The sequence below is a fragment of the Bombina bombina genome, chromosome 3 (genome assembly GCF_027579735.1).
Source record: "Bombina bombina isolate aBomBom1 chromosome 3, aBomBom1.pri, whole genome shotgun sequence".
NCBI classification, from domain to species: domain Eukaryota; kingdom Metazoa; phylum Chordata; class Amphibia; order Anura; family Bombinatoridae; genus Bombina; species Bombina bombina.
In genome coordinates, this window is record NC_069501.1 from 1254273513 (window position 1) to 1254300381 (window position 26869).

Sequence of the window (26869 nt, forward strand, 5' to 3'; positions counted from 1 at the left end):
TATATATATATATAGTTTTGATAGGTAACTAAAAAATAAAAATGCTCTATTTCTGTTTAAATGGAGTGATAGCAAAATTGGGAAAGTTTTAGTCTGAAATTCCCAGTCCTTTCTGGGGGTAAACATTGGGTATTTCTAAACTCAGGACAAAATTTAGAAACTATTTAGCATGGGTGTTTTTGGTGGTTGTAGATGTGTAACAGATTTTGGAGGTCAAAGTTAGAAAAAAAATGTGGGTTTTTTTTTTCAATTTTCTCATCATATTTTGTTAAAAAAAATATAGTAAATTAAAAGATATGATGAAAATAATAGTATGTTTAGAAAGTCCATTTAATGGCGAGAAAAAACAGGTATATAATGTGTGAGTACAGTAAATGAGTAAGAGGAAATTTACAGCTAAACACAAACACCACAGAAATGTAAAAACAGCCCTGGTCCTTAAGAAAGAAAATTGAAAAACTGTCTGGTCACTAAGGGGTTAAATTTATCCAGTGTGTAGATTTATCAGCTTTCTGTATTTCTTCTTCTGTCTGGCACTTGCGAGAGAGGTTGTAGAAACCAAAGTGATTTCCAGAGTTTTTTTAAGTTCTAATAATCATCCATCGGGACTTTCATATTCTTTAAAGGCTGCTTCAATGCTTTCAGTTCCCCACCTCCAATGTCTAATGTTATGGAGCTAGTGATGTATTATTATGTTATGTGCGCAGCACAGCTACCCACAACTAGAATACTATAAAGGAAGATTTGGATGATGACATTTTTTAAGAGATTAGATGCTGATTAAACAATGATTTTACTTATTTAATGGATCTTTAGCATTTAGGGATACAATAGAAGAACAGGTTGATAAGTTGACAGGAAACACTTTGAGATTGTAATATAAAATGTTTTGTTTAATTATGTATAGAAAAATGCCTACAAATATTTGTTTTTACTAATTTTCCTGTAATTTAAATTGTTTTCCACTTCTGAACATTGAAAGTGTACACTGCAGACTTCAAATGCCTCAGCTTTTTGTATATGTGTCCCTCAATGGGTTCAACAGAAATTATGAAATAAGATGATGCAAAAATATGCAACAAAATAACCAAAAAAAAGTTCACATTGTGGCAGGGGGGGGGGGGGCTATTGAAAACAATTGAAACAAACAAGGTGGTAATCGGAAAACTGTCACACTTGTGCTTTCTTGATTTTGAATTCAAGCCTCTTTCTTGTCTGGTGTTTGAGACTTTGATAACCTACAACTCAGGCAGCGCTTTCTGTTGTCCGCAAGTAAAAAAAACAGTCCTTCCTGCCTTACCTGCAAAACCTTATGGTAGTTCTCACTTGTATAATTGCAACCCCCACATTTAAATATGGCTATTAGTTGCTATAGTAAAGGAAAACAGGTAAATGCTGTAAAAACTTTGTTTATGCAGAAGTTTTGCAATACAGGGAGTGCAGAATTATTAGGCAAGTTGTATTTTTGAGGATTAATTTTATTATTGAACAACAACCATGTTCTCAATGAACCCAAAAAACTCATTAATATCAAAGCTGAATAGTTTTGGAAGTAGTTTTTAGTTTGTTTTTAGTTATAGCTATTTTAGGGGGGTATCTGTGTGTGCAGGTGACTATTACTGTGCATAATTATTAGGCAACTTAACGAAAAACAAATATATACCCATTTCAATTATTTATTTTATCAGTGAAACCAATATAACATCTCAACATTCACAAATATACATTTCTGACATTCAAAAACAAAACAAAAACAAATCAGTGACCAATATAGCCACCTTTCTTTGCAAGGACACTCAAAAGCCTGCCATCCATGGATTCTGTCAGTGTTTTGATCTGTTCACCATCAACATTGAGTGCAGCAGCAACCACAGCCTCCCAGACACTGTTCAGAGAGGTGTACTGTTTTCCCTCCTTGTAAATCTCACATTTGATGATGGACCACAGGTTCTCAATGGGGTTCAGATCAGGTGAACAAGGAGGCCATGTCATTAGATTTTCCTCTTTTATACCCTTTCTTGCCAGCCACGCTGTGGAGTACTTGGACGCGTGTGATGGAGCATTGTCCTGCATGAAAATCATGTTTTTCTTTAAGGATGCAGACTTCTTCCTGTACCACTGCTTGAAGAAGGTGTCTTCCAGAAACTGGCAGTAGGACTGGGAGTTGAGCTTGACTCCATCCTCAACCTGAAAAGGCCCCACAAGCTCATCTTTGATGATACCAGCCCAAACCAGTACTCCACCTCCACCTTGCTGGCGTCTGAGTCGGACTGGAGCTCTCTGCCCTTTACCAATCCAGCCACGGGCCCATCCATCTGGCCCATCAAGACTCACTCTCATTTTATCAGTCCATAAAACCTTAGAAAAATCAGTCTTGAGATATTTCTTGGCCCAGTCTTGACGTTTCAGCTTGTGTGTCTTGTTCAGTGGTGGTCGTCTTTCAGCCTTTCTTACCTTGGCCATGTCTCTGAGTATTGCACACATTGTGCTTTTGGGCACTCCAGTGATGTTGCAGCTCTGAAATATGGCCAAACTGGTGGCAAGTGGCATCTTGGCAGCTGCACGCTTGACTTTTCTCAGTTCATGGGCAGTTATTTTGCGCCTTGGTTTTTCCACACGCTTCTTGCGACCCTAATTTGAATGAAACGCTTGATTGTTCGATGATCACGCTTCAGAAGCTTTGCAATTTTAAGAGTGCTGCATCCCTCTGCAAGATATCTCACTATTTTTGACTTTTCTGAGCCTGTCAAGTCCTTCTTTTGACCCATTTTCCCAAAGGAAAGGAAGTTGCCTAATAATTATGCACACTTGATATAGGGTGTTGATGTCATTAGACCACACCCCTTCTCATTACAGAGATGCACATCACCTAATATGCTTAATTGGTAGTAGGCTTTCGAGCCTATACAGCTTGGAGTAAGACAACATGCATAAAGAGGATGATGTGGTCAAAATACTCATTTGCCTAATAATTCTGCACTCCCTGTATAGTGTTTAAAGGGATCTTAAACACAAACTATATTTATAAGCATAGCATTAACGTTATTTACCGCCTACCTCTAGTCATGGGCAATGTATTCATCCGCTACATTCCAGTGCTGACCTGTTTGCACATGAGAAGTAACTCTACTTCAGACACCTTCAGTGTAACTTAATTTCCAATATGGCAGCACCCATAACTAGAGGGAGGTGCATGAAATGTATTTATTGTTTAGTGTCCCTTTAATATATACTGTGTGTATAAAAAAAATGACGTGTTTGTTTTAATGAAAGGTTTGCTATTAGTGCTTACTGGATACTTGGGGGTTGTGTTTTTTCATCCTTCAGTTGAGTATAAGGTATCTGGGATACTGAAACGCTATCTGCTCATTAGCGTATAGAGGTACAGAAGCTGATATATGATATGTGAGTCAGTGATGATATCTTCTCAGCATGTAAAACAAGTGTATGTGATGCCGGGCCATATAAACTATCCCAGATATGGGCTAGACCAGGACCAGCCATATAAACAATCCCAGATATGGGCTAGACCATGCCCGGCCATATAAACTTTCCAAGATATGGGCTAGACCAGGCCCGGCCTTATAAACTATCCCAGATACGGGCTAGACCATGCCCGGTCATATAAACTATCCCAGATACGGGCTAGACCATGCCCGGCCGTATAAACTATCCCAGATATGGGCTAGACCATGCCCGGCCATATAAACTATCCCAGATACGGGCTAGACCATGCCTGGCCATATAAACTATCCCAGATATGGGCTAGACCATGCCCGGCCATATAAACTATCCCAGATATGGGCTAGACCATGCCCGGCCATATAAACTATCCCAGATATGGGCTAAACCATGCCCGGCCATATAAACTATCCCAGATATGGGCTAGACCATGCCCGGCCATATAAACTATCCCAGATATGGGCTAGACCATGCCCAGCCATATAAACAATCCCAGATATGGGCTAGACCATTCCCGGCCATATAAACTATCCCAGATACGGGCTAGACCATGCCCGGCCATATAAACTTTCCAAGATATGGGCTAGACCATGCCCGGCCATATAAACTATCCCAGATATGGGCTAGACCATGCCCGGCCATATAAACTATCCCAGATATGGGCTAGACCAGGCCCGGCCATATAAACTATCCCAGATACGGGCTAGACCATGCCCGGCCATATAAACTTTCCAAGATATGGGCTAGACCAGGCCCGGCCTTATAAACTATCCCAGATACGGGCTAGACCATGCCCGGTCATATAAACTATCCCAGGTACGGGCTAGACCATGCCCGGCCATATAAACTATCCCAGATACGGGCTAGACCATGCCCGGCCATATAAACTATCCCAGATACGGGCTAGACCATGCCCGGCCATATAAACTTTACAAGATATGGGCTAGACCATGCCCGGCCATATAAACTTTACAAGATATGGGCTAGACCATGCCCGGCCATATAAACTATCCCAGATATGGGCTAGACCATGCCCGGCCATATAAACTATCCCAGATACGGGCTAGACCATGCCCAGCCATATAAACTATCCCAGATATGGGCTAGACCATGCCCGGCCATATAAACTATCCCAGATATGGGCTAGACCAGGCCCGGCCATATAAATTAGAAGCACATAATGCTCTCCGGTTCTTACATAGATATAGATCTATTACTGATAGCTCCTTTGCTTTCGTTAAAAAAAAAAGTATTTGCACAAATTAAAAACAAACATGTTGCAGTAAAAGACACGAAAGCAGCGGCATTAAACTCCGTAGGCTGAGCTTTTCCCTCTTATTGTAAGCTCTCCCTACTTGCCGGCTATTGTGTAAATGTGTACGTGCACAGAATGTATGGGGCAAAGCCATAACTGCTGTATCACATCTTGCATACAGTTCCTAAGCTGTGCTACAATACGTAGCTCCAGTTCTACATTGTATCTATTTATTAGTTCCTTATTATTTGTGAGTTATTTAATGTGTAACACGGCACTCACACTACAGCCTACGGGGCACACTCAGCCCTACATGGGACTTTCTTGTGGCTATCGGCATCGCCGAGCAGAAAGCAGAGATCTGTAATTTGTTACTGGAAAATCATTTACACACTTCTCATTTGGTAATTAAAGGGACATGAAACACATTTTTTTTTTTCTTTCATGGTTCAGATAGAATATGCAATTTTAAACATCTTTCCAATTTACTTCTATTATCTAGTTGTTTTGTTCTCTTAGTATCCTTTGTTGAGAAGGATACCTAGGTAGGCTCAGGACCTGCTGATTGGTGACTGCACATATACAGTATGTCTCATGTTATTGGCTCACCCGGTGTGCTCAGCTAGCTCCCATTGCTGCATCTTCAACAAAGGATACTAAGTGAATGAAGCAAATTAGATAACAGAAGTAAATTGGAAAGTTGTTTAAAATTGTATTCTCTGGCTTAAAGGGACACTGTACCCAAAAATTTTCTTTCATGATTCAGATAGAGCAGCAATTTTAAGCAACTTTCTATTTTACTCCTATTATCAAATTTTCTTCATTCTCTTGGTATCTTTATTTAAAATGCAAGAATGTAAGTTTAGATGCTGGCCCATTTTTGGTGAACAACCTGGGTTGTCCTTGCTGATTGGTGGATAAATTCATCCACCAATAAAAAATTGCTGTCCAGAGTACTGAACCCAAAAAAAGCATAGATGCCTTCTTTTTCAAATAAAGATAGCAAGAGAACAAAGAAAAATTGATAATAGGAGTAAATTGGAAAGTTGCTTAAAATTGCATGCTCTATCTGAATCACAAAACAAAATTTTTGGGTTCAGTGTCCCTTTAATCATAAAAAAATTGGGTTTCATGTCTCTTTAAAGGGACATTAAAGTGAAAATTAAACATTCATGATTTAGATAGAGTATGACATTTTCTTCAGTTGTCTAATTTGCTCAGTTCTGCTGGTATCTTTTGTTAGCATATCTAGGTAGGCTCAGAAGCAGCAATGCACTACTGGGAGCTAGCTGTCTGATGGGAGAATGACCATATATGCCACAGCTTATTGGCTCACTTGATGTGATTATAGAAGTAATAAAGGGCATGGTCTATCTAAATCAGTGTTTCTCAACTCCAATCCTCAGGACCCTTAAAGGGATATGAAAGCCAATATTATTCTTTCATGATTTATAAAGTGCGTGTCATTTTAAACAACTTTCTAATATACCTATATTATCTAATTTGCTTCATTCTATTGATATTCTTTGCTGAAAAGCACATCTAGATAGGCTCAGTAGCTGCTGATTGGTGGCTGCACATAGATTCCTCGTGTGATTGGCACACCAGTATACATTGCTATTTCTTCAAAAAAGGACATCTAAAGAATGAAGCCAATTAGATCATAAAAGTAAATTGGAATGTTGTTTGAAATTGTATTCTCTATCTAAATCATGAAATCATTTTTTTAGGTTTAGTGTCCCTTTAACAGACCGGAAATTCATTTTAACTAGTGCACAGGTGAAATAATCAGCTGATCAGTAACCATGGTTACTAACCTGCTCTCAGCTGATTATTTCACCTGTGCTCTAGTTAAGATATAATGAATATGTTGAGAACTACTGATCTAAATCCTGTCCCTTTAAGCATGTGTATTTGTACCAGATTTTGTAACTTTGAGTAGTATATAGAGTTACATTGAATGTATTAATAGTGTCTATCTTCTAAATGTAGCCACCAGTCAGCAAGCACTACCCAGGGTGCTGAACCAAACATGGGCCGGCTCCTAAGCTTACATTCCAGCTTTTTGAAATAAAGATACCAAAAGAATGAAGAAAAATTGATAATAGTAAATTAGAAAGTTTCTTAAAATTGCATGCTCTATCCGAATCATGAAAGTTTAATTTTGTCTAGACTTTCCCTTTAATTTCATGTTCCTTATTTACACAGTTTAGTACTTGGACAATATATACAGTTTCAGACAGATATTTCTGTGCATTAACGTAGGAACCTATTTTGTTCATTGATGAAAGTGTTGCTACCTTTGTGATTTATCTTCATAAATTATGTGACAGGGGCCTGGTTATTTTATACTTTCCAAAACTATAAAACTATAGCATCTAGAGTCCCTGAATGTTCCCCACCCTCTATATATGTGTTTATACATAGGTGTATGTAGGGGGCAGCCTCAGATTTTGTCCCAGGTCCAGTAGTTTGTGGTTACAGCTTATAACAGAACACGGATCCAATAGGTCTCATCCCTACTGTGAGGTCACAAAGTCATATTTTAGCTTGAGAGCCGTTTATTTCGCTTTGCAGTTCATGGATGTGAAGAAGACACTTTCATTACAAGCTAATGCTCAAAAAAGCCCCCAAAGATTTATTTGAGAATTCTCTCCTTGATCATCAGACCCTTGGTGTCTTCTCTAAGATGGCAGCTGCCAAATATCCCAGAGTTCTCAGTAACTGCCCTGTAACTCAGTGTAAAGATGAATCATTTTTGGTAAATAAAATAATTTTTAGTGATTTTTCTGTACTGCAGAATATGTTGAAAATATACAGAAAAAAATCTCCCTACTGTTGTGTCGGTGAAGAACTCCAGGTTTTGGTACCTCTAGCTAAGTGTTTAGTCAATATCGAGCAGACAAACACTGCCGGTCCCCGAGTGTCATTATTCTGCCTGCGCTAGAGACAGCGTGCAGCATATGAGTTTTCACAATCACTCCTCAGAGGCTCCTACTTCCCTCCGCCAGCTAATAAAACTTTATTCCTGTCCTCTCTCCTCCTCGTGATTTCTGTCCTCCCATCCCCAGGATTAATAAAGTAATCCTTCTTGCATAGATCATCGCTGCCGCAGCCAAATGTGAAATCAATTCCTGGAGCAGGCACTCGACAAGACAATAAGTGAGATGTTAATCTCTAGCACCCAAGAAGGATTCCTTCCTGCGCCTTTCCATCTGTCACCGAGTCTGTACAACTATCTGGGGACCTCAGTCTTATGATACAGTAATAATAGCGCTCTTCTCTGTACAGTAATAATATCACGCACTAGACAGTTGCACATTTCACATGTCCCTGGCCTGGAAAGTTTCTGTCTCTTGCAGTGGCGGTTTCAGGAGTGTTGGGATGTTCCAAACACCCTTATTCCTTACGGTACAACCCCAAATCTCAGAGGTGCCAGCTGCTGCCCATACTCAGTGCCCTACACAGAGCGAGGGGTGATATAGAATATGGCTTACAAATTCACTAAAGATAGCAGAAGATGAGGTCCCATCTGTACCCCTGAACTCTTGATATTTCACTTTGTGGTCAGCATTTTATTACTTTTTTATAATGGACCTTGTGCAGTTTTTCGTTGTTCAAAGTTTTCGTTCACAAACAAAGGGAACAACAAATTATTGAATCAACAAAACAACTAAAAAGTGTTTTTATTTTTTAAAGAGATGCACAGCGCTTTTTTATATTTTATCATCCTTCTTAAAGGGACATTGTACACTAGATTTTTCTTTACAGAAATGTTTTGTAGAGGGCCCAATTATTTAGCCCATCTGGGAGTGTTTTTGTTACAATTAATTTTTTTATAACATTGTGCTGATTTTCAGACTCCTAACCAAGCCCCACAGTCTGAGATGTATACGCGCGTTTACAGACTCCTGCTAGCTCCTATTTGTCTAATCTGTATTTTCATATTCAGGGGAGGGGGTGTCTGATCTTCTTGTTTTCCCAGCCCCTTTCACTGGGTGTCCCAGCTTACCTCATTACCAGTGCTAAACTGGGAGCTATTAAGTTTTTAAAAGGTTTTAAACTGGATGTTTATATCAGTATCTGTGCATATTCTTCTTTATAGTAGTGTCTATTACATGCAGTTATATGAACATTGGTGAGCACTGTCCCTTTAAAGAGTGGACAAAGGAATCAACCAATGTTGTTGATGCAATAATTTAAAACTTTCAGTCTATTCTTGGGCCTCACCAAGGGCCTATTATCTAAAGCAGTGATTTTTAACCTTTTTTTTGCCGTGGCACACTTTTTTACATAAAAAAATCCTGTGGCACACCACCACAAAAATCACACATTGTAGCCTAATACAGCATATATATATATACACATACACACAAACACACACATACTGTATGTATTGTGCTGTTATGCCATGCCTCCTACAAACTACCCCTGCACTGGGAGTAAAAAACAAGCAAAGTTTAAAAAATATGTCACACTGTTGTCAGTCTGCCGTGGCACACCTGAGGATCTCTCACGGCACACTAGTGTGCCACGGCACACTGGTTGAAAAACACTGATCTAAAGCTCTTTGGGCTTGTGAGATTTTCTAAGAAATCTCACCAGTATTACGAAGCCCCTGTCCTAATATTCTAAAGACAATAGTGCGTCGCAAAGGGTTGTTCTCTGCTTTTAAAGGGACATGACGTCCAACATTTCTTTCATTATTCAGATAGAGCAATAAGAGCATACCATTTTAAACAACTTTCCAATATACTTTTAATATCAATTTTGCTACATTCCCTTGGTATCCTTTATTGAAGCAGCAGTAATGCATTTCTGGGAGCTAGCTGAACAAATCTGTAAGCCAATGATAAGATACATTTATGTGTAGTCACCAGCCAGCTCCTGAATCTAACTAGGTATTCGTTACCAAGAGAACAAAGCAAATTTTGTTTGCGTTTCCTGTCCCTTTAGGTATGTGAATGTGAGGCATATATTACAGTAGGACTCATGAAACATTGTATAAAACAACAAAAAATACATATTTAAATAAAAAGTAAAAAAATGTATTGTTTAATCGCTATAAAAATTGTAGAGATTGTGCAAAAAGTCATATTGTATGGAAAAGTAAAACATGTATATTTAATTTATGCAGGGAAAAAAACTATAAAGGGCCATAAAACCCAAAAGTGTTATTTTATTATTCAGATAGAGCATAAAGTTTTATACAACTTTCCAATTTACTTCTATTATAAATGTTGCTTCGATCACTTGATATCCTTTGTTGAAAAGCATATCTAGGTGGGTTTAGGAGCAGCAGTGCACTACTGGGAGCTAGCTGCTGGCTAGTGGCTGGATTTATATTCCTGTTGTCATTGGCTCACCTGATGTGTTCAGCTAGCTCCCAGTAATTCATTGCTGCACCCCCAACAAAGGATACCAAGAAAATTAAGCAAATTGTATAATAAAAGTAAATTGGAAAGTTGTTTAAAATTGTATTCTCCGTTTGTATCATGAAAGAAAACATCAGATCAAGGGGGCTATTACTGTTAAATGTACTGTAATATTTTCTCCCCATTTAGGGCAAGATTATAAGTCGCGCGGCAAATCAGTTGCGAAAACACCGTTCACGTTATGGCCTTTTCGCATTTGGGGTTGCGCAGATATTACAAGTTGCAAAATAACTTATTTTGCGTGCACGTTAAGCCACGTAATGCAAACAGCCAAATCCATAGAAGTAAATGGAGAAGACAAATAGAAAAAAACAAAACAAAAAGCCCTAATCTGTTGCACAAAGCCCATGACGTATTCTCCTTGAAAAGTGTACATGAAAATGCGAATATTTCATACTGCGAAGATGTTTTCACAACGGAATATGTCCTATTTATTTGTTAATAAATATTTCTCTATATATATATGATCATTTTTGGACTGATATATCTATAGCGATATATATATATATATATATATATATATATATATATATATATATATATATATATATATATATATATATATATATATATATATATATGTCTAGATATCTCTTTGAAAATCCCTCTGAGATATTGTTTAATGTGCATAAGATTATAATGTAAAATATTTTCATTATCTCCATAGTTAAACATAGAGCTGTTAAGTGTCACTTGCCTTACCCATAACCCCCAGTCATTCTCTTTGCCTCTGTCAATGGAGGATGTGCGAAGTTGGTGTCTGAAGATATTTAATCCTTTTAGGGGTACTTTTCCCTGCAATCAAGGATTGGGGTTTAGCTGTGTCCACATCAATCTCTTTAGTAAGAGTAGTGGTGGCTTTTAGCAGTTAGAAAGTGGTGAGGTTTTCCTTGCTTTGTTTCTAACATTGTTGCTACCCTAGTTATAGAAAGCCAAAGTTGGTTACTCTGTAATCTCTTTTTCTACAGGTCTCTGATAGGAGTATGTATCCTTTCACACCTTGTGAGCTGTCTTCCTGCCCGACAGCTGGATTTGCATGTAAGTGCTTTTGTCTTCTAGGTCTTGGAGGCTTGCACTTGGAAAGATTATTTCTGCAATATTTCTTTTGGGACATAATTAGTCCTTTATGTAGGCTTTACTTTGGGGCAGTGTGCAGACACTTATTGTATGTGATGAAACTAAGGGGTTAATGTCTTCCCTTACTGTTTATGGGATGGTACCTCTGGGGCTGAAAGATGTCTTTTATTTTATTAGCCTAACGTTCTCAGATGTTGGAAATATAGTTTTATTTGGGGATTTAGGATGTTTGGGACAACATTTTCATCTCCGGTTTTCCATGTTACTCTGAGGACTTAAGAGACGTGCGCTTTTAGACTGTTCCGCAGTTTCTTTTTCTGCCGGTCATGTGAGTTCCCGCTCTTCTGCTTGAGATACTGAGCGGAGTCGTGGCGCACTGTGCCTAAGGTGGAAGGCGCTATTTCTACTCTGGCCAAAAGAACTAAGATTCCTATAGAGGATAGCTGTTCTTTTAAGGGTCCCATGGATAAAAAGCTTGAGGCTTATTTAAAGAAGATGTATGTTTAACCTGCTGCTAGTATAGCTACGGTTGCAGGCGCAGCATCTTATTGGTGTGATGCCTTATCTGAGTTGATTTTAGAGGAGATCCAAGATAGTATCAAGGCTCTTAAACTGACCAATTCCTTTATTTCTGATGCCAACATGCAAGTCATTAGACTGGGAGCCAAGATGTCTAGCTTCGCGGTTCTAGCTCGCAGAGCACTATGGCTAAAATCTTGGTCAGCTAATGTTACTTCCAAGTCCAAGCTCCTGTCTTTACCTTATAAGGGTAAGACCCTTTTTGGACCTGGTATGGCGGACATCATTTCTGAGATTACAGGTGAAAAGGGGTCTTTTCTACCTCAGGACAAGAAGAATAGACCTAAGTGTCACAAAGCTCTTATTTATGTTCCTTTCGTAACTTTAAAGGGCAAAAGTCCCCCTCTTCCTCCTCCAAGCAGAAGCAGTCAAAATTCTCCTGAAGATCCTGTCAGCCTTGGAATAAGGGGAAGCCTTCATCTGTGGCTAAATCAGCATAAAGGGTCCGTCCCCGGTTTGGTATTGGATCAAGTGGGGGGCAGACTTTCCTTTTTTTCGTCAAGCTTGGATATGCGATGTCCCAGATCCCAGACTTGTCCTCCCAGGGGCAGATTCATCCTCTCAAGACTATCTGCAGACCAGATAAAAAGAGAGATGCCTTCTTAAGCTGCATTCAGGCCCTTTCCTCCCGGGAGTGATTGTTCCAGTTCCTGTAAGGGAACAGGGTCAAGGATTTTTTTCAAAATCTATTTGTGGTTCCCAAAAAAGAGGGAACCTTTCGACCCATTTTAGATCTAAAATGTCTCAACAAATTCCTCAGGGTGCCGTCCTTCAAAATGGAAACCATTCGTACTATTCTTCCTTTGGTCCAAGAGGGTCAGTTCATGATGACCATAGACCTGAAGGACGTGTATCTGCATGTTCCCATTCACAGGGATCATTACCAGTTCCTGAGATTCGTTTTTCTAGACAAGCACATTCAATTTGTTGCTCTTCCGTTTGGTCTTGCCACAGCTCCCAGAGTTTTTACAAAGGTTCTGGGGGCTCTTTTGGCAGTTGTCAGGTCTCAGGGAATTGTGGTGGCACCTTACCTTACATCTTGATTCAAGCGTCATCTTTTCAACTAGCAAACTCTCATATAGAGATCTTGTTTTCTTTTCTACGTTCCCATGGATGGAAAGTGAATCTGGGAAAGAGTTCCCTTGTTCCAGCTACGAGGGTGTGTTTCTTAGGGACCATTATAGATTTCCTATCCATGAAGTTTTTTTTTTTCAAAAGATGTCAGAAAATCCAAACTTCTCTCTTCATGTCTCTCTCTCCAGTCTACTGTTCATCCATCAATGCATGAAGTTAATTGGTCTAATGGTGTCTTCCATGGACATCATCCCTTTTGCTCGATTCCTTCTGCAGCTTTGCATGCTCAGTCAATGGGGCGGAGACCATTCAGATCTATCTCAGAGGATAGATCTGGATGCTCTAACAAGAGACTCTCTCTTGTGCTGAATTTCTCAGGATCATCTGTCTCAGGGCACATGCTTCCGGAGACCCTCCTGGGTGATTGTGACCACGGATGCCAGCCTGCGGATCGTTTAAAAGCTCAGCGCCTGTGGACTCAGGAGTCCTCTCTCCCCATAAACATCTTAGAGTTGAGGGCAATCTTCAATGCCTTGATAGCTTGGCCTCAGTTGTCTTTAGCACGGTTTATCAGATTCCTGTTGGACAACGTCACCTCAGTGGCTTACATCAACCACCAGGGAAGAACTCGGAGTTCCTTGGCCAATGAAAGAGGTGACTTGCATTATTCAGTGGGCGGAAGCTCACGTTTGTCTCCTATCTGTTATCCACATTCCAGGAGTGGACAACTGGGAGGCGGATTTTCTGAGCAGACAGATCTTTCATCTTGGGGAGTGGGCTCTCCATCTGGAGATGTTCACCAGGATAACCCTCAGGTGGGGGGTGCCGGAGTGGGATCTGATGGTGTCTCGTCAGAACGCCAAGCTTCCAAGGTACGGTTCAAGGTAAAGAGATCCTCAGCCCGCCCTGATAGATGCTCTGGCGGTTCCTTGGGATTTCGGTCTAGCATATCTGTTTCCTCCTTTTGCTCTCCTTCCACGAGTCATTGCACGTATCAAGCAGGAGAGAGCGTCTAATTCTAATAGCTCCTGCATGGCCTCACAGGATCTGGTTTGCAGACCTGGTGAAGATGTCATCTCTTCCACCTTGGAGGTTACTTCTGAGGAAGGACCTTCTAACTCAGGGTCCTTTCCTCCATCCAAATCTAGTTTCTCTGAAGCTGACTGCTTGGAGATTGAAAACTTAGTTTTGACTAAGCGTGGGTTTTCTGAGTCGGTCATTGATACCATGCTTCAGGCTCGCAAACCAGCTACTCGTGAAATTTACCATAAGGTATGGCGCAAATACCTATATTGGTGTGAATCGAAAGGCTTCTCTTGGAACAGGGTCAGGATTCCTAGGATTTTATCTTTTCTCCAGGAGGGTCTGGAGAAGGGCTTGTCAGTCAATTCTCTGAAGGGTCAGATTTCTGTGCTGTCTATTCTTTTACACAAACGTCTGGCAGATGTGCCAGATGATCAATCTTTTTGTCAGGCGCTGGTCAGAATCAGGCCTGTGTTTAAACGTGTTGCTCCTTCTTGGAGCTTAAACCTTGTGCTTAAAGTTTTGCAACAGGCTCCGTTTGAGCCAATGCATTCTGTAGATATTAAGTTGTTATCTTGGAAGGTTTTGTTTCTTATTGCTATTTCCTCTGCTCGCAGAGTTTCAGAACTCTCGACTGCAGTGTGATTCTCCTTACCTTATTTTTCATGCGGATAAGGCGGCCCTTCGTACTAAATTGGGGTTTCTCCCTAAAGGGGTGTTGGATCGAAATATTGTTGTTCCTTCCTTTTTGTCCTAATCCTTCTTCTAATAAGGAATGTCTTTTGCATAACTTGGATGTTGTGCATGCTCTAAAATTTTACCTACAGGCTACTAAAGACTTTCGCCAGTCTTCTGCGCTCTTAGTTTGTTTCTCTGAAAGCGTAAGGTTCAGTAGGCCACTTCTACTTCTCTTTCCCCTCCTGAGAGAATTATGTCTCACTGCACTAGGGCTGTCTCCTCTTCTTGGGCCTTTAAAAATGATGCTTCCGTGGAACAGATTTGCAAGGCGGCAGCATGGTCCTCTATGCATACTTTTGCCTCTGCTGAGGCTTCTCTTGGGAGAAAGCTTCTTCAAGCGGTGGTGCCTTCTGTTTAGGTCCTCCTGCCTTTTTCTCCCTCCCTGTTTATTCCGTGTCCTCTAACTTGGGTATTGGTTCCCACTAGTAATTGGAATGGCGTTGTGGGCTCTCCATGTCATAGGAAAGGAAACAAAATTTATGCTTACCTGATAAATTTCTTTCTTTACGGACATGGAGAGTCCACGACCCCACCCTTAAATAAGACAGTATTTTTTGTTAAACCTCAGGCACCTCTACACCTTTGTGTTATCTTCTTTTTCCATTTCCCTTTGGCTGAATGACTGGGGGTTATGGGTAAGGGAAGTGACACTTAACAGCTCTGCTGGGGTGCTCTTTGCCTCCTCCTGCTGGCCAGGGGTAAATATCCCACTAGTAATTGGAATGACGTCTCTCCATGTCCAGAAAGAAAGAAATTTATCAGGTAAGCATGCATTTTGTTTTTTCTATGCATGTGTACGTATGTCAATGTAAAATCCCTGCGTCGGCTTTTTGTTTCTAACACCCGAGATCTCGTATCTTTGAGCCCTTATAACTTTTATGTGCAGTATATTTTTAAATATTTTTTATTAGACAGTGTTAATATGGGTGTAACTGTACTTTGTAATGTATTTTTGAAGTTTCGTGAAACTTTTGTGTGGAACAAAACATTTTCAAGACTTGTAATACCTGCGCAATGGAAATTAATTGCGAAAAGACAACATTGCGCACAGAAAACTCATAATGCGCTTCTTGTAATCTTGCCCTTAATGTGGTCACAATGATCCCTTTTACCTGCAACTCCTCTGTTTACTTTCGGCTAGATTTAGAGTTTTGTCGGTAACGACCCGCGTAGCTAATGCTGGCTTTTTTCTGGCCGCACCTTTAAAATAACTCTGGTATTGAGAGTCCACAGAATGGCTGCGTTAGGCTCCAAAAAAGGAGCGTAGAGCATATTTAACGCAACTTCAACTCTCGATACCAGAGTTCCTTACGGACGCGGCCAGCCTCAAAAACGTGCTCGTGCACGATTCCCCCATAGGAAACAATGGGGCTGTTTGAGCTGAAAAAAAACCTAACACCTGCAAAAAAGCCGCGTTCAGCTCCTAACGCAGCCCCATTGTTGTCTACGGGAAAACACTTCCTACGTCTGCACCTAACACCCTAACATGTACCCCGAGTCTAAACACCCCTAACCTTACACTTATTAACCCCTATTCTGCCGCCCCCTGCATATTATTTTTAACCCCTAATCTGCCGCTCCGTAAACCGCCGCTACTTACATTATCCCTATGTACCCCTAATCTGCTGCCCCTAACACTGCCGACCCCTATATTATATTTATTAACCCCTAATCTGCCCCCCACAACGTCGCCTCCATTCCTACACTTATTAACCCCTAATCTGCTGACCGGACCGCACCGCTATTATAATAAAGTTATTAACCCCTAATCCGCCTAACTAACCCTATAATAAATAGTATTAACCCCTAATCTGCCCTCCCTAACATCGCCGACACCTAACTTCAAACATTAACCCCTAATCTGCCGACTGGAGCTCACCATTATTCTAATAAATGTATTAACCCCTAAAGCTAAGTCTAACCCTAACACTAACACCCCCCTAACTTAAATATAATTTTAATCTAACGAAATTAATTAACTCTTATTAAATAAATGATTCCTATTTAAAGCTAAATACTTACCTGTAAAATAAATCCTAATATAGCTACAATATAAATTATAATTATATTATAGCTATTTTAGGATTAATATTTATTTTACAGGTAACTTTGTATTTATTTTAACCAGGTACAATAGCTATTAAATAGTTAAGAACTATTTAATAGCTAAAATAGTTAAAATAATTACAAAATTACCTGTAAAATAAATCCTAACCTAAGTTACAATTAAACCTAACACTACACTATCAATAAATAAATAAAATAAAATACCTACAATTACCTACAATTAAACCTAACACTGCACTATCAATAAATTAATTAAATACAATACCTACAAATAACTACAATGAAATAAACTAACTAAAGTACAAAAAATAAAAAAGAACTAAGTTACAAAAAATAAAAAAATATTTACAAACATAAGAAAAATATTACAACAATTTTAAACTAATTACACCTACTCTAAGCCCCCTAATAAAATAACAAAGCCCCCCAAAATAAAAAAAATGCCCTACCCTATTCTAAATTACTAAAGTTCAAAGCTCTTTTACCTTACCAGCCCTGAACAGGGCCCTTTGCGGGGCATGCCCCAATAAATTCAGCTCTTTTTCCTGTAAAAAAACACATACAATACCCCCCCCCCCCAACATTACAACCCACCACCCACATACCCCTAATCTAACCCAAACCCCCCTTAAATAAACCTAACACTAAGCCCCTGAAGATCTTCCTACCTTATCTTTACCATACCAGGTATCACCGATCCGTCCTGACTCCGATATCTTCATCTAAGCCCAAGCGGGGGCTAGACATCCATCATCCGACGGCTGAAGAAGTCCAGAAGAGGCTCCAAAGTCTTCATCCTATCCGGGAAGAAGAGTAGATCCGGACCAGCAACCATCTTCTTCCAAGCGGCATCTTCTATCTTCATCCGATGAGGACCGGCTCCATCTTGAAGACCTCCACTGCGGACCCATCTTCTTCCGACGACGACTTCCCGACGAATGACGGTTCCTTTAAGGGACGTCATCCAAGATGGCGTCCCTCGAATTCCGATTGGCTGATAGGATTCTATCAGCCAATCGGAATTAAGGTAGGAAAATTCTGATTGGCTGATGGAATCAGCCAATCAGAATAACGTTCAATCCGATTGGCTGATCCGATCAGCCAATCAGATTGAGCTTGCATTCTATTGGCTGATCGGAACAATTTTCCTACCTTAATTCCGATTGGCTGATAGAATCCTATCAGCCAATCGGAATTCGAGGGACGCCATCTTGGATGACGTCCCTTAAAGGAACCGTCATTCGTCGGGAAGTCGTCGTCGGAAGAAGATGGGTCCGCGGTGGAGGTCTTCAAGATGGAGCCGGTCCTCATCGGATGAAGATAGAAGATGCCGCTTGGAAGAAGATGGTTGCTGGTCCGGATCTACTCTTCTTCCCGGATAGGATGAAGACTTTGGAGCCTCTTCTGGACTTCTTCAGCCGTCGGCTGATCGATGTCAGGCCCCGCTTGGGCTTAGATGAAGATATCGGAGCCAGGATGGATCGGTGATACCTGGTATGGTAAAGATAAGGTAGGAAGATCTTCAGGGGCTTAGTGTTAGGTTTATTTAAGGGGGGTTTGGGTTAGATTAGGGGTATGTGGGTGGTGGGTTGTAATGTTGGGGGGGGTATTGTATGTGTTTTTTTACAGGATAAAGAGCTGAATTTCTTGGGGCATGCCCCGCAAAGGGCCCTGTTCAGGGCTGGTAAGGTAAAAGAGCTTTGAACTTTAGTAATTTAGAATAGGGTAGGGCATTTTGTTATTTTATTAGGGGGCTTAGAGTAGGTGTAATTAGTTTAAAATTGTTGTAATATTTTTCTTATGTTTGTAAATATTTTTTTATTTTTTGTACTTTAGTTAGTTTATTTCATTGTAGTTATTTGTAGGTATTGTATTTAATTAATTTATTGATAGTGTAGTGTTAGGTTTAATTGTAGGTAATTGTAGGTATTGTATTTAATTAATTTATTGATAGCGTAGTGTTAGGTTTAATTGTAACTTAGGTTAGGATTTATTTTACAGGTAATTTTGTAATTATTTTAACTATTTTAGCTATTAAATAGTTCTTAACTATTTAATAGCTATTGTACCTGGTTAAAATAAATGCAAAGTTACCTGTAAAATAAATATTAATCCTAAAATAGCTATAATATAATTATAATTTATATTTTAGCTATATTAGGATTTATTTTACAGGTAAGTATTTAGCTTTAAATAGGAATAATTTATTTAATAAGAGTTAATTAATTTCGTTAGATTAAAATTATATTTAAGTTAGGGGGGTGTTAGTGTTAGGGTTAGTCTTAGCTTTAGGGGTTAATACATTTATTAGAATAGCGGCGAGATTCGGTCGGCAGATTAGGGGTTAATAATTGAAGTTAGGTGTCGGCGATGTTAGGGAGGGCAGATTAGGGGTTAATAAATATAATATAGAGGTCGGCGGTGTTAGGGGCAGCAGATTAGGGGTACATAGCTATAATGTAGGTGGCGGCTCTTTGCGGTCGGCAGATTAGGGGTTAATTATTGTAGGTAGCTGGCGGCGACGTTGTGGGGGGCAGGTTAGGGGTTAATAAATATAATATAGGGGTCGGCGGTGTTAGGGGCAGCAGATTAGGGGTACATAGCTATAATGTAGCTGGCGGCGGCGTGCGGACGGCAGATTAGGGGTTAATTATTGTAGGTAGCTGGCTGCGACGTTGTGGGGGGCAGGTTAGGGATTAATAAATATAATATAGGGGTCGGCGGTGTTAGGGGCAGCAGATTAGGGGTACATAAGTATAACATAGGTGGCGGTCGGCAGATTAGGGGTTAAAAAAATTAATCGAGTGTCGGCGATGTGGGGGGGCCTCGGTTTATGGGTACATAGGTAGTTTATGGGTGTTAGTGTACTTTAGAGCACAGTAGTTTAAGAGCTTTATAAACCGGCGTTAGCCCAGAAAGCTCTTAACTACTGACTTTTTTCTGCGGCTGGAGTTTTGTCGTTAGATTTCTAACCCTCACTTCAGCCACGACTCTAAATACCGGAGTTAGAAAGATCCCATTGAAAAAATAAGATACGCAATTTACGTAAGGCGATCTGCGGTATGGAAAAGTTGCGGCTGAAAAGTGAGCGTTAGACCCTTTCCTGACTGACTCCAAATACCGGCGGTAGCCTAAAACCAGCGTTAGGAGCCTCTAACGCTGGTTTTCACGGCTACCGCCAAACTCTAAATCTAGGCCTTTGTTATTTGAAGTACCTGCTTTTTGCAGGTTAATACAATATGGCTGTAAAAAGGTTATGTTAATGAAGGGCATCAGCAGAATCAACCTCCCAGAGCGGCATGAGGGAGAGAGCTCAGCCCATTTGAAAGGGTGTGAATACAATAACCTCTCCAGCAGGGAGTACATTGTTTTTTCAACAGTAAAACTTCAATCTCATATTCAAGCCAGAATATAGAAATGGCAGTAGAGAGGAAATAAAACCATGTATTCTCTGTAACACTAAACACAAATAGTAAAATACATGATTTTGAACCTTCATATCTGAGAATAATTTTGCAATGAAAACTGCAGCTTTATTTTGTCAAATGAGTATATTGTTTTATGTTCATTTCACTGATTTCCCTGTTCCCTCAGAACAAAAGAATCTTTTCTAACCAATCACAAACTAATATTCAGATATAGCATGAATTCTGTTTGCACATGTGCAGTTGAGAGATACTGGGGATGCCTGCCCTTATCTCTTAGCACTGACTCAACTTAGTTACTACTGCAAAGAATGATACTCCTATCATGATTATTGATGCAAAACTACCTTTTACAAACATGTGACTGCTGAGAATCTTAGGGGGGAGGGTGAAGTAAACAAAAGCTTACATAAATTGCCTAAAAGTATTAACCCAAACCTCCCTGGGAGAAAGTGAAGCAAGCACAATTTTAGATGTAGCAAAATAAATAATGAATGTATATTGCAATAATGTTTCACTTGCACTAACGAAACATTTTATGCATTGTTGAAATGTCATGTTTGATGTGCTTAAAGGGACATGATAGACTTTTAACTTATACAAACGTAATCTAAGCCGAATTACTTCTTTACTCTTATTTCTACTCTTTCTTCAGATCCAAAACATCTGTTCTCCACTTTTAACACCCTTCTCCGCCCACTCCCACCTCCTATTTCCACTTTTCTCTCAGCTCAAGATTTTGCCAACCACTTCACCAACAAAATAGATTCCATCAGAAATTAAATCATCTCTTAACACACTACTAGTCTGCAACCCCCTCAACCGTTCACTGATGTCCAAAACCCACAAAGCTGCAGATTCAGCTCTTTTGCTCCTGCTACTGAGGAAGTTGTTTCTGCCCTTATATCTTCCTCTCACCTCACTACCTGTCCCCTTGATCCCATCCCCAATTACTGCCCTCCCTCTCTCCTACTCTTAGGGCTCGATTTATTAAACCCATTCAGCAGAGAACCTGCACACGGTATATTAACAAGCCGCGGTCATGAGAGGCGAGCTGAGGTGGACAGGGGCACGTATGTGCGCCCCTGTCCGTCCTCAGCTTGATAAATTGCCCACTTACTTCTCACACATTTTTAATCTCTCCCTAAACGGTGGTATATTTCCCTTATCCTTTAAACATGCACTTATCGCACCTTTCCTCAAAAAAATCTCGACCCATCCAACTACCGCCGTATTTCCCTACTCCCCCTTGCCTCAAAACTTCTGCATAGGGTTGTATATATACGTTTATCACATTTCCTCACATTAAAGTCCCTCCATGATCCATTGCAATCTGGATTTCTCCCCCAACACTCCACAGAATCAGCAATTACTAATGACCTAATTACGGCAAAATCAAAAGGTTGTCTCTCTGTTAATCCTTCTTGATCTGTCTGCAGCGTTTTACTCTCTTGCTCCAAACCCTCCAATCCTTCGGCATCTGTGACACTGCCTTCTTGTGGTTCTCCTACCTGTCTAGCCTCTAGCACATCCTCTGGAACTTTACCACTTTCTGTTGGGATACAACAAGATTCTGTCCTTGGTCCCCTTCTCTTCTCAATCTATACGTTGTCATTAGTTTCCTTAATAAAGCCCCATGGGTTTCAACATCATTTGTATGCTGATTATACCCAAATCTACCTGCACCAGATCTATCTCCTTCTAACCCATGTCACTAACTGTTTTTCTAATATCTCATCCTGGATGTCCTCTCACTACCTTAAGCTAACTCTCTCCAAAACTGAGCTCCTTATCCCCCCCCCCTCTTCCCAAATCTCTATAACTGCTAAAAATAACATCATTACCCCAACCCCATATGCCCGATGTATTGGTGTCAAATTGACTCCAATCTTTCTTTCACTCCCCACATTTAGTCATTGGCCAATTCCTGCTGCTTCCACCTTAGAAACATCTCCAAAATTCACTACTTCCTTACACAAGACACAACTAAGACTTTAATCCACTCTCTCATCATTTCCCGCCTTGACTATTGCAACTCCATCCTCTCCGGCCTCCCTAGCTGTGTCTATCTCCCTTACAATGCATAATAAATGCCTTTGCCAGGCTGATCTTCCTTACACGTCGCTCCTCATCTACTAAACCTCTCAGGTACTCTCCCTCCCGCCCCCTTCTCTCTGCTCATGACTTTCTCCTCTCTTTCTTTCTTGTTACCTTCTTACATTCCCTTCTACAAGACCTCTCCAGACTGGTCCCTATATTATTACACTCTCTGCCTCACTCCACAAGACTTCCCCTAGTTTTCAAACTACTGTCTACTGTTCAGGGATGCACACATTATACACAAACATTATCTTTGTTCCTCTCTTCCCTTTGTCATCCCCTTGAAGCCCCTTAGCATGTAAGCTTACGAGCCCAGCTGCTTTGTCACCTTCATGAGAGCTGATTTACAACAGTGCAACGCTTGGCAGGGCATTGTATCCCATCTTTGTCACGTTGCATATTAGACCTATGTTTATAGCGCTGTGGGATCTGTTGGCGCTCTAGAAATAACTGATAATAATAATAATATATATCAGCACTTAAGCACTAAACTGCGAGCAGTGCGCGCACAGAGAAATTGTTATAAAAGCATTTATAAACTGTCTTTTTCTTACCAAAATGCTTATTATTTTTCTGTCTCATAGTACACAGTGGACATATCCTTATATAAACCTTTTCAGTATGTATCTGATATGAAGTCTTCCGGAACATTTAAACTTGCAGTATATATCTGCATTTCTTCCATTTTGTTAGCACAAACCTACAAGGTTTTGCAAATCAAGAGCAGTTCAGGGATACACTTCTTGAGAAGATGGTGGTTTACATGTTCCTGGTCTCCTTTGCTGTTGCTATTTAGGAGCAGATATAAATGAGCGTGTGCTCTAAGCAATCAGTGTGCAGCATGTTGCAGTTAAAGGATTACTTTCTGTTATAATTTTTAAGCTAAACAACTAACATATTAAAGTTAATAAACATTAATTAAAACCTACTGACCTATATTTTCTCCAAAACGAAGTTTCATAAAGTTCTAAAAGTTATATATTTTATTCGCCGATGATGTCACGTTATCCTGCCCACTATTTTCAGCACTGCATGTTCAAAATACTTAAACCAATAACTTAGTGTTTAAAGCGCCATTTTGAAACCTAGGTATTGTAAACGGATTGGTACAGAGCAAAGGATACCCACGGAGTGGGTTTGGAAAACAATTAAATTTGCAGACAAGATTTCTGATATACGGTAGAGATATGTTAATGAAATGCTATTGATAAAAAGCGTGTTTGGGGTAGTTAGTTAGTAACAGGCATAGAAAATATTTACTTACAGTGGCCCTTTAAGGTATAATGCAGGCATTCCAAACATTTTACAGGGAAATTTAAATGTTGAATATGTCTCTTTAAATTGCAGGAAAATATGGGCAAATTAAATAAATGATATTGAAAATATTTTTTTTCTGCATTTATGGAAAATTACATTTTACTTTATTTTGCTTTCTGATATTTATGTAAGTAGCTTAGTGCTATTTATCTACAAGAAAGTGTGTTGTTTTTTCTTCCATTGCTGTATTCAGGTGCATCAGTGCTTTATTTGCAATGAATATTTGTTATGTTTTATGACAGGGCCGTCTGACTGATGGGAAGGGAAACACCATTGAATGCAAAGATGCCATATTTATCATGACCTGTAACGTGGGCAGTGATGAGATCGCCCAGTACGCCCTGCAGCTCAGACAGGAGGCCCAAGAGATGAACAGGAAGAGGCTGGCTGAGAATCTGGGTAAGTACTTGTATTGTACATCAGCCGGAACTTGTTGCAGCAAGTATACAGGCTGGGTAAGTACTTGTATTGCACATCAGCCGGAACCTGTTGCAGCAGGTATACAGGCTGGGTAAGTACTTGTATTGCACATCAGCCAGAACCTGTTGCAGCAGGTATACAGGCTGGGTAAGTACTTGTATTGTACATCAGCGAGAACCTGTTGCAGCAGGTATACAGGCTGGGTAAGTACTTGTATTGTACATCAGCCAGAACCTGTTGCAACAAGTATACAGGCTGGGTAAGTACTTGTATTGCACATCAGCCGGAACCTGTTGCAGCAGGTATACAGGCTGGGTAAGTACTTGTATTGCACATCAGCCAGAACCTGTTGCAGCAAGTATACAGGCTGGGTAAGTACTTGTATTGTACATCAGCCAGAACCTGTTGCAGCAAGTATACAGGCTGGGTAAGTACTTGTATTGTGCCTCAGCCAGAACCTGTTGCAACAAGTATACAGGCTGGGTAAGTACTTATATTGTACATCAGCCAGAACCTGTTGCAACAAGTATACAGGCTGGGTAAGTACTTGTATTGCACATCAGCCGGAACCTGTTGCAGCAGGTATACAGGCTGGGTAAGTACTTGTATTGCACATCAGCCAGAACCTGTTGCAGCAAGTATACAGGCTGGGTAAGTACTTGTATTGTACATCAGCCAGAACCTGTTGCAGCAAGTATACAGGCTGGGTAAGTACTTGTATTGTGCCTCAGCCAGAACCTGTTGCAACAAGTATACAGGCTGGGTAAGTACTTGTATTGTGCCTCAGCCAGAACCTGTTGCAACAAGTATACAGGCTGGGTAAGTACTTGTATTGTACATCAGCCAGAACCTGTTGCAGCAGGTATACAGGCTGGGTAAGTGCTTGTATTGTACATCAGCCAGAACCTGTTGCAGCAGGTATACAGGCTGGGTAAGTGCTTGTATTGTACATCAGCCAGAACCTGTTGCAGCAGGTATACAGGCTGGGTAAGTACTTGTATTGTACATCAGCCAGAACTTGCAGCAGGTATACAGGCTGGGTAAGTGCTTGTATTGTACATCAGCCAGAACCTGTTGCAGCAAGTATACAGGCTGGGTAAGTACTTGTATTGTACATCAGCCAGAACCTGTTGCAGCAAGTATACAGGCTGGGTAAGTACTTGTATTGTACATCAGCCAGAACTTGCAGCAGGTATACAGGCTGGGTAAGTGCTTGTATTGTACATCAGCCAGAACCTGTTGCAGCAAGTATACAGGCTGGGTAAGTACTTGTATTGTACATCAGCCAGAACCTGTTGCAGCAGGTATACAGGCTGGGTAAGTACTTGTATTGTACATCAGCCAGAACCTGTTGCAGCAAGTATACAGGCTGGGTAAGTACTTGTGTTGTACATCAGCCAGAACCTGTTGCAGCAGGTATACAGGCTGGGTAAGTACTTGTATTGTACATCAGCCAGAACCTGTTGCAGCAGGTATACAGGCTGGGTAAGTACTTGTATTGTACATCAGCCAGAACCTGTTGCAGCAAGTATACAGGCTGGGTAAGTACTTATATTGTACATCAGCCAGAACCTGTTGCAGCAGGTATACAGGCTGGGTAAGTACTTGTATTGTACATCAGCCAGAACCTGTTGCAACAAGTATACAGGCTGGGTAAGTACTTGTATTGTACATCAGCCAGAACCTGTTGCAGCAGGTATACAGGCTGGGTAAGTACTTGTATTGTACATCAGCCAGAACCTGTTGCAGCAAGTATACAGGCTGGGTAAGTACTTGTATTGTACATCAGCCAGAACCTGTTGCAACAAGTATACAGGCTGGGTAAGTACTTATATTGTACATCAGCCAGAACCTGTTGCAGCAGGTATACAGGCTGGGTAAGTACTTGTATTGTACATCAGCCAGAACCTGTTGCAGCAGGTATACAGGCTGGGTAAGTACTTGTATTGTACATCAGCCAGAACCTGTTGCAGCAAGTATACAGGCTGGGTAAGTACTTGTATTGTACATCAGCCAGAACCTGTTGCAGCAGGTATACAGGCTGGGTAAGTACTTGTATTGTACATCAGCCAGAACCTGTTGCAGCAGGTATACAGGCTGGGTAAGTACTTGTATTGTACATCAGCCAGAACCTGTTGCAGCAGGTATACAGGCTGGGTAAGTACTTGTATTGTACATCAGCCAGAACCTGTTGCAGCAAGTATACAGGCTGGGTAAGTACTTATATTGTACATCAGCCAGAACCTGTTGCAGCAGGTATACAGGCTGGGTAAGTACTTATATTGTACATCAGCCAGAACCTGTTGCAGCAAGTATACAGGCTGGGTAAGTACTTGTATTGTACATCAGCGAGAACCTGTTGCAGCAAGTATACAGGCTGGGTAAGTACTTGTATTGTACATCAGCCAGAACCTGTTGCAGCAAGTATACAGGCTGGGTAAGTACTTGTATTGTACATCAGCCAGAACCTGTTGCAGCAAGTATACAGGCTGGGTAAGTACTTGTATTGTACATCAGCCAGAACCTGTTGCAGCAAGTATACAGGCTCGGCACACTCCTGTACATTAAGCTGGCTGGCTGCAGACATTGTCTGTCGTTAGTGCCGTCTGTATGAGGTGCCGCTTAGTGTGTCTACAGCAGATAAAGGAAACTTGCATGGGTAGAGTCAGACGTAGTAAGCGATCATACTGAAGTCATAAATAAATGAACCTATGAACCCTGCAGAAGATACTAAAGTGGCCGTGGCATATTGGTACTTTGGCCAATACACTGAGTTTGCAGCACATATAGTAAATATGCTGGGTCTGTGAAGCACATGAGTGTTTTTAAATTGTATATCACAAACTTCAAATGTGATGGAACAGTGTAGCATAGGCAGTGTGTGTGGCATCTGCGTG

General features: G+C 40.6%; 1 protein-coding gene across 3 annotated transcripts in view; it reads left to right on the top strand.

Annotated features, from left to right (window-relative positions):
• Positions 1-26869, top strand: part of CLPB (caseinolytic mitochondrial matrix peptidase chaperone subunit B) — a 540105-nt gene that overhangs the window by 374490 nt on the left and 138746 nt on the right. For all 3 annotated transcript variants that reach the window (XM_053708781.1, XM_053708783.1, XM_053708784.1), the window contains one exon: positions 23795-23951. In XM_053708781.1, coding sequence (XP_053564756.1) covers positions 23795-23951 — 157 coding nt within the window. The remainder of the gene's footprint in view (positions 1-23794; positions 23952-26869) is intronic.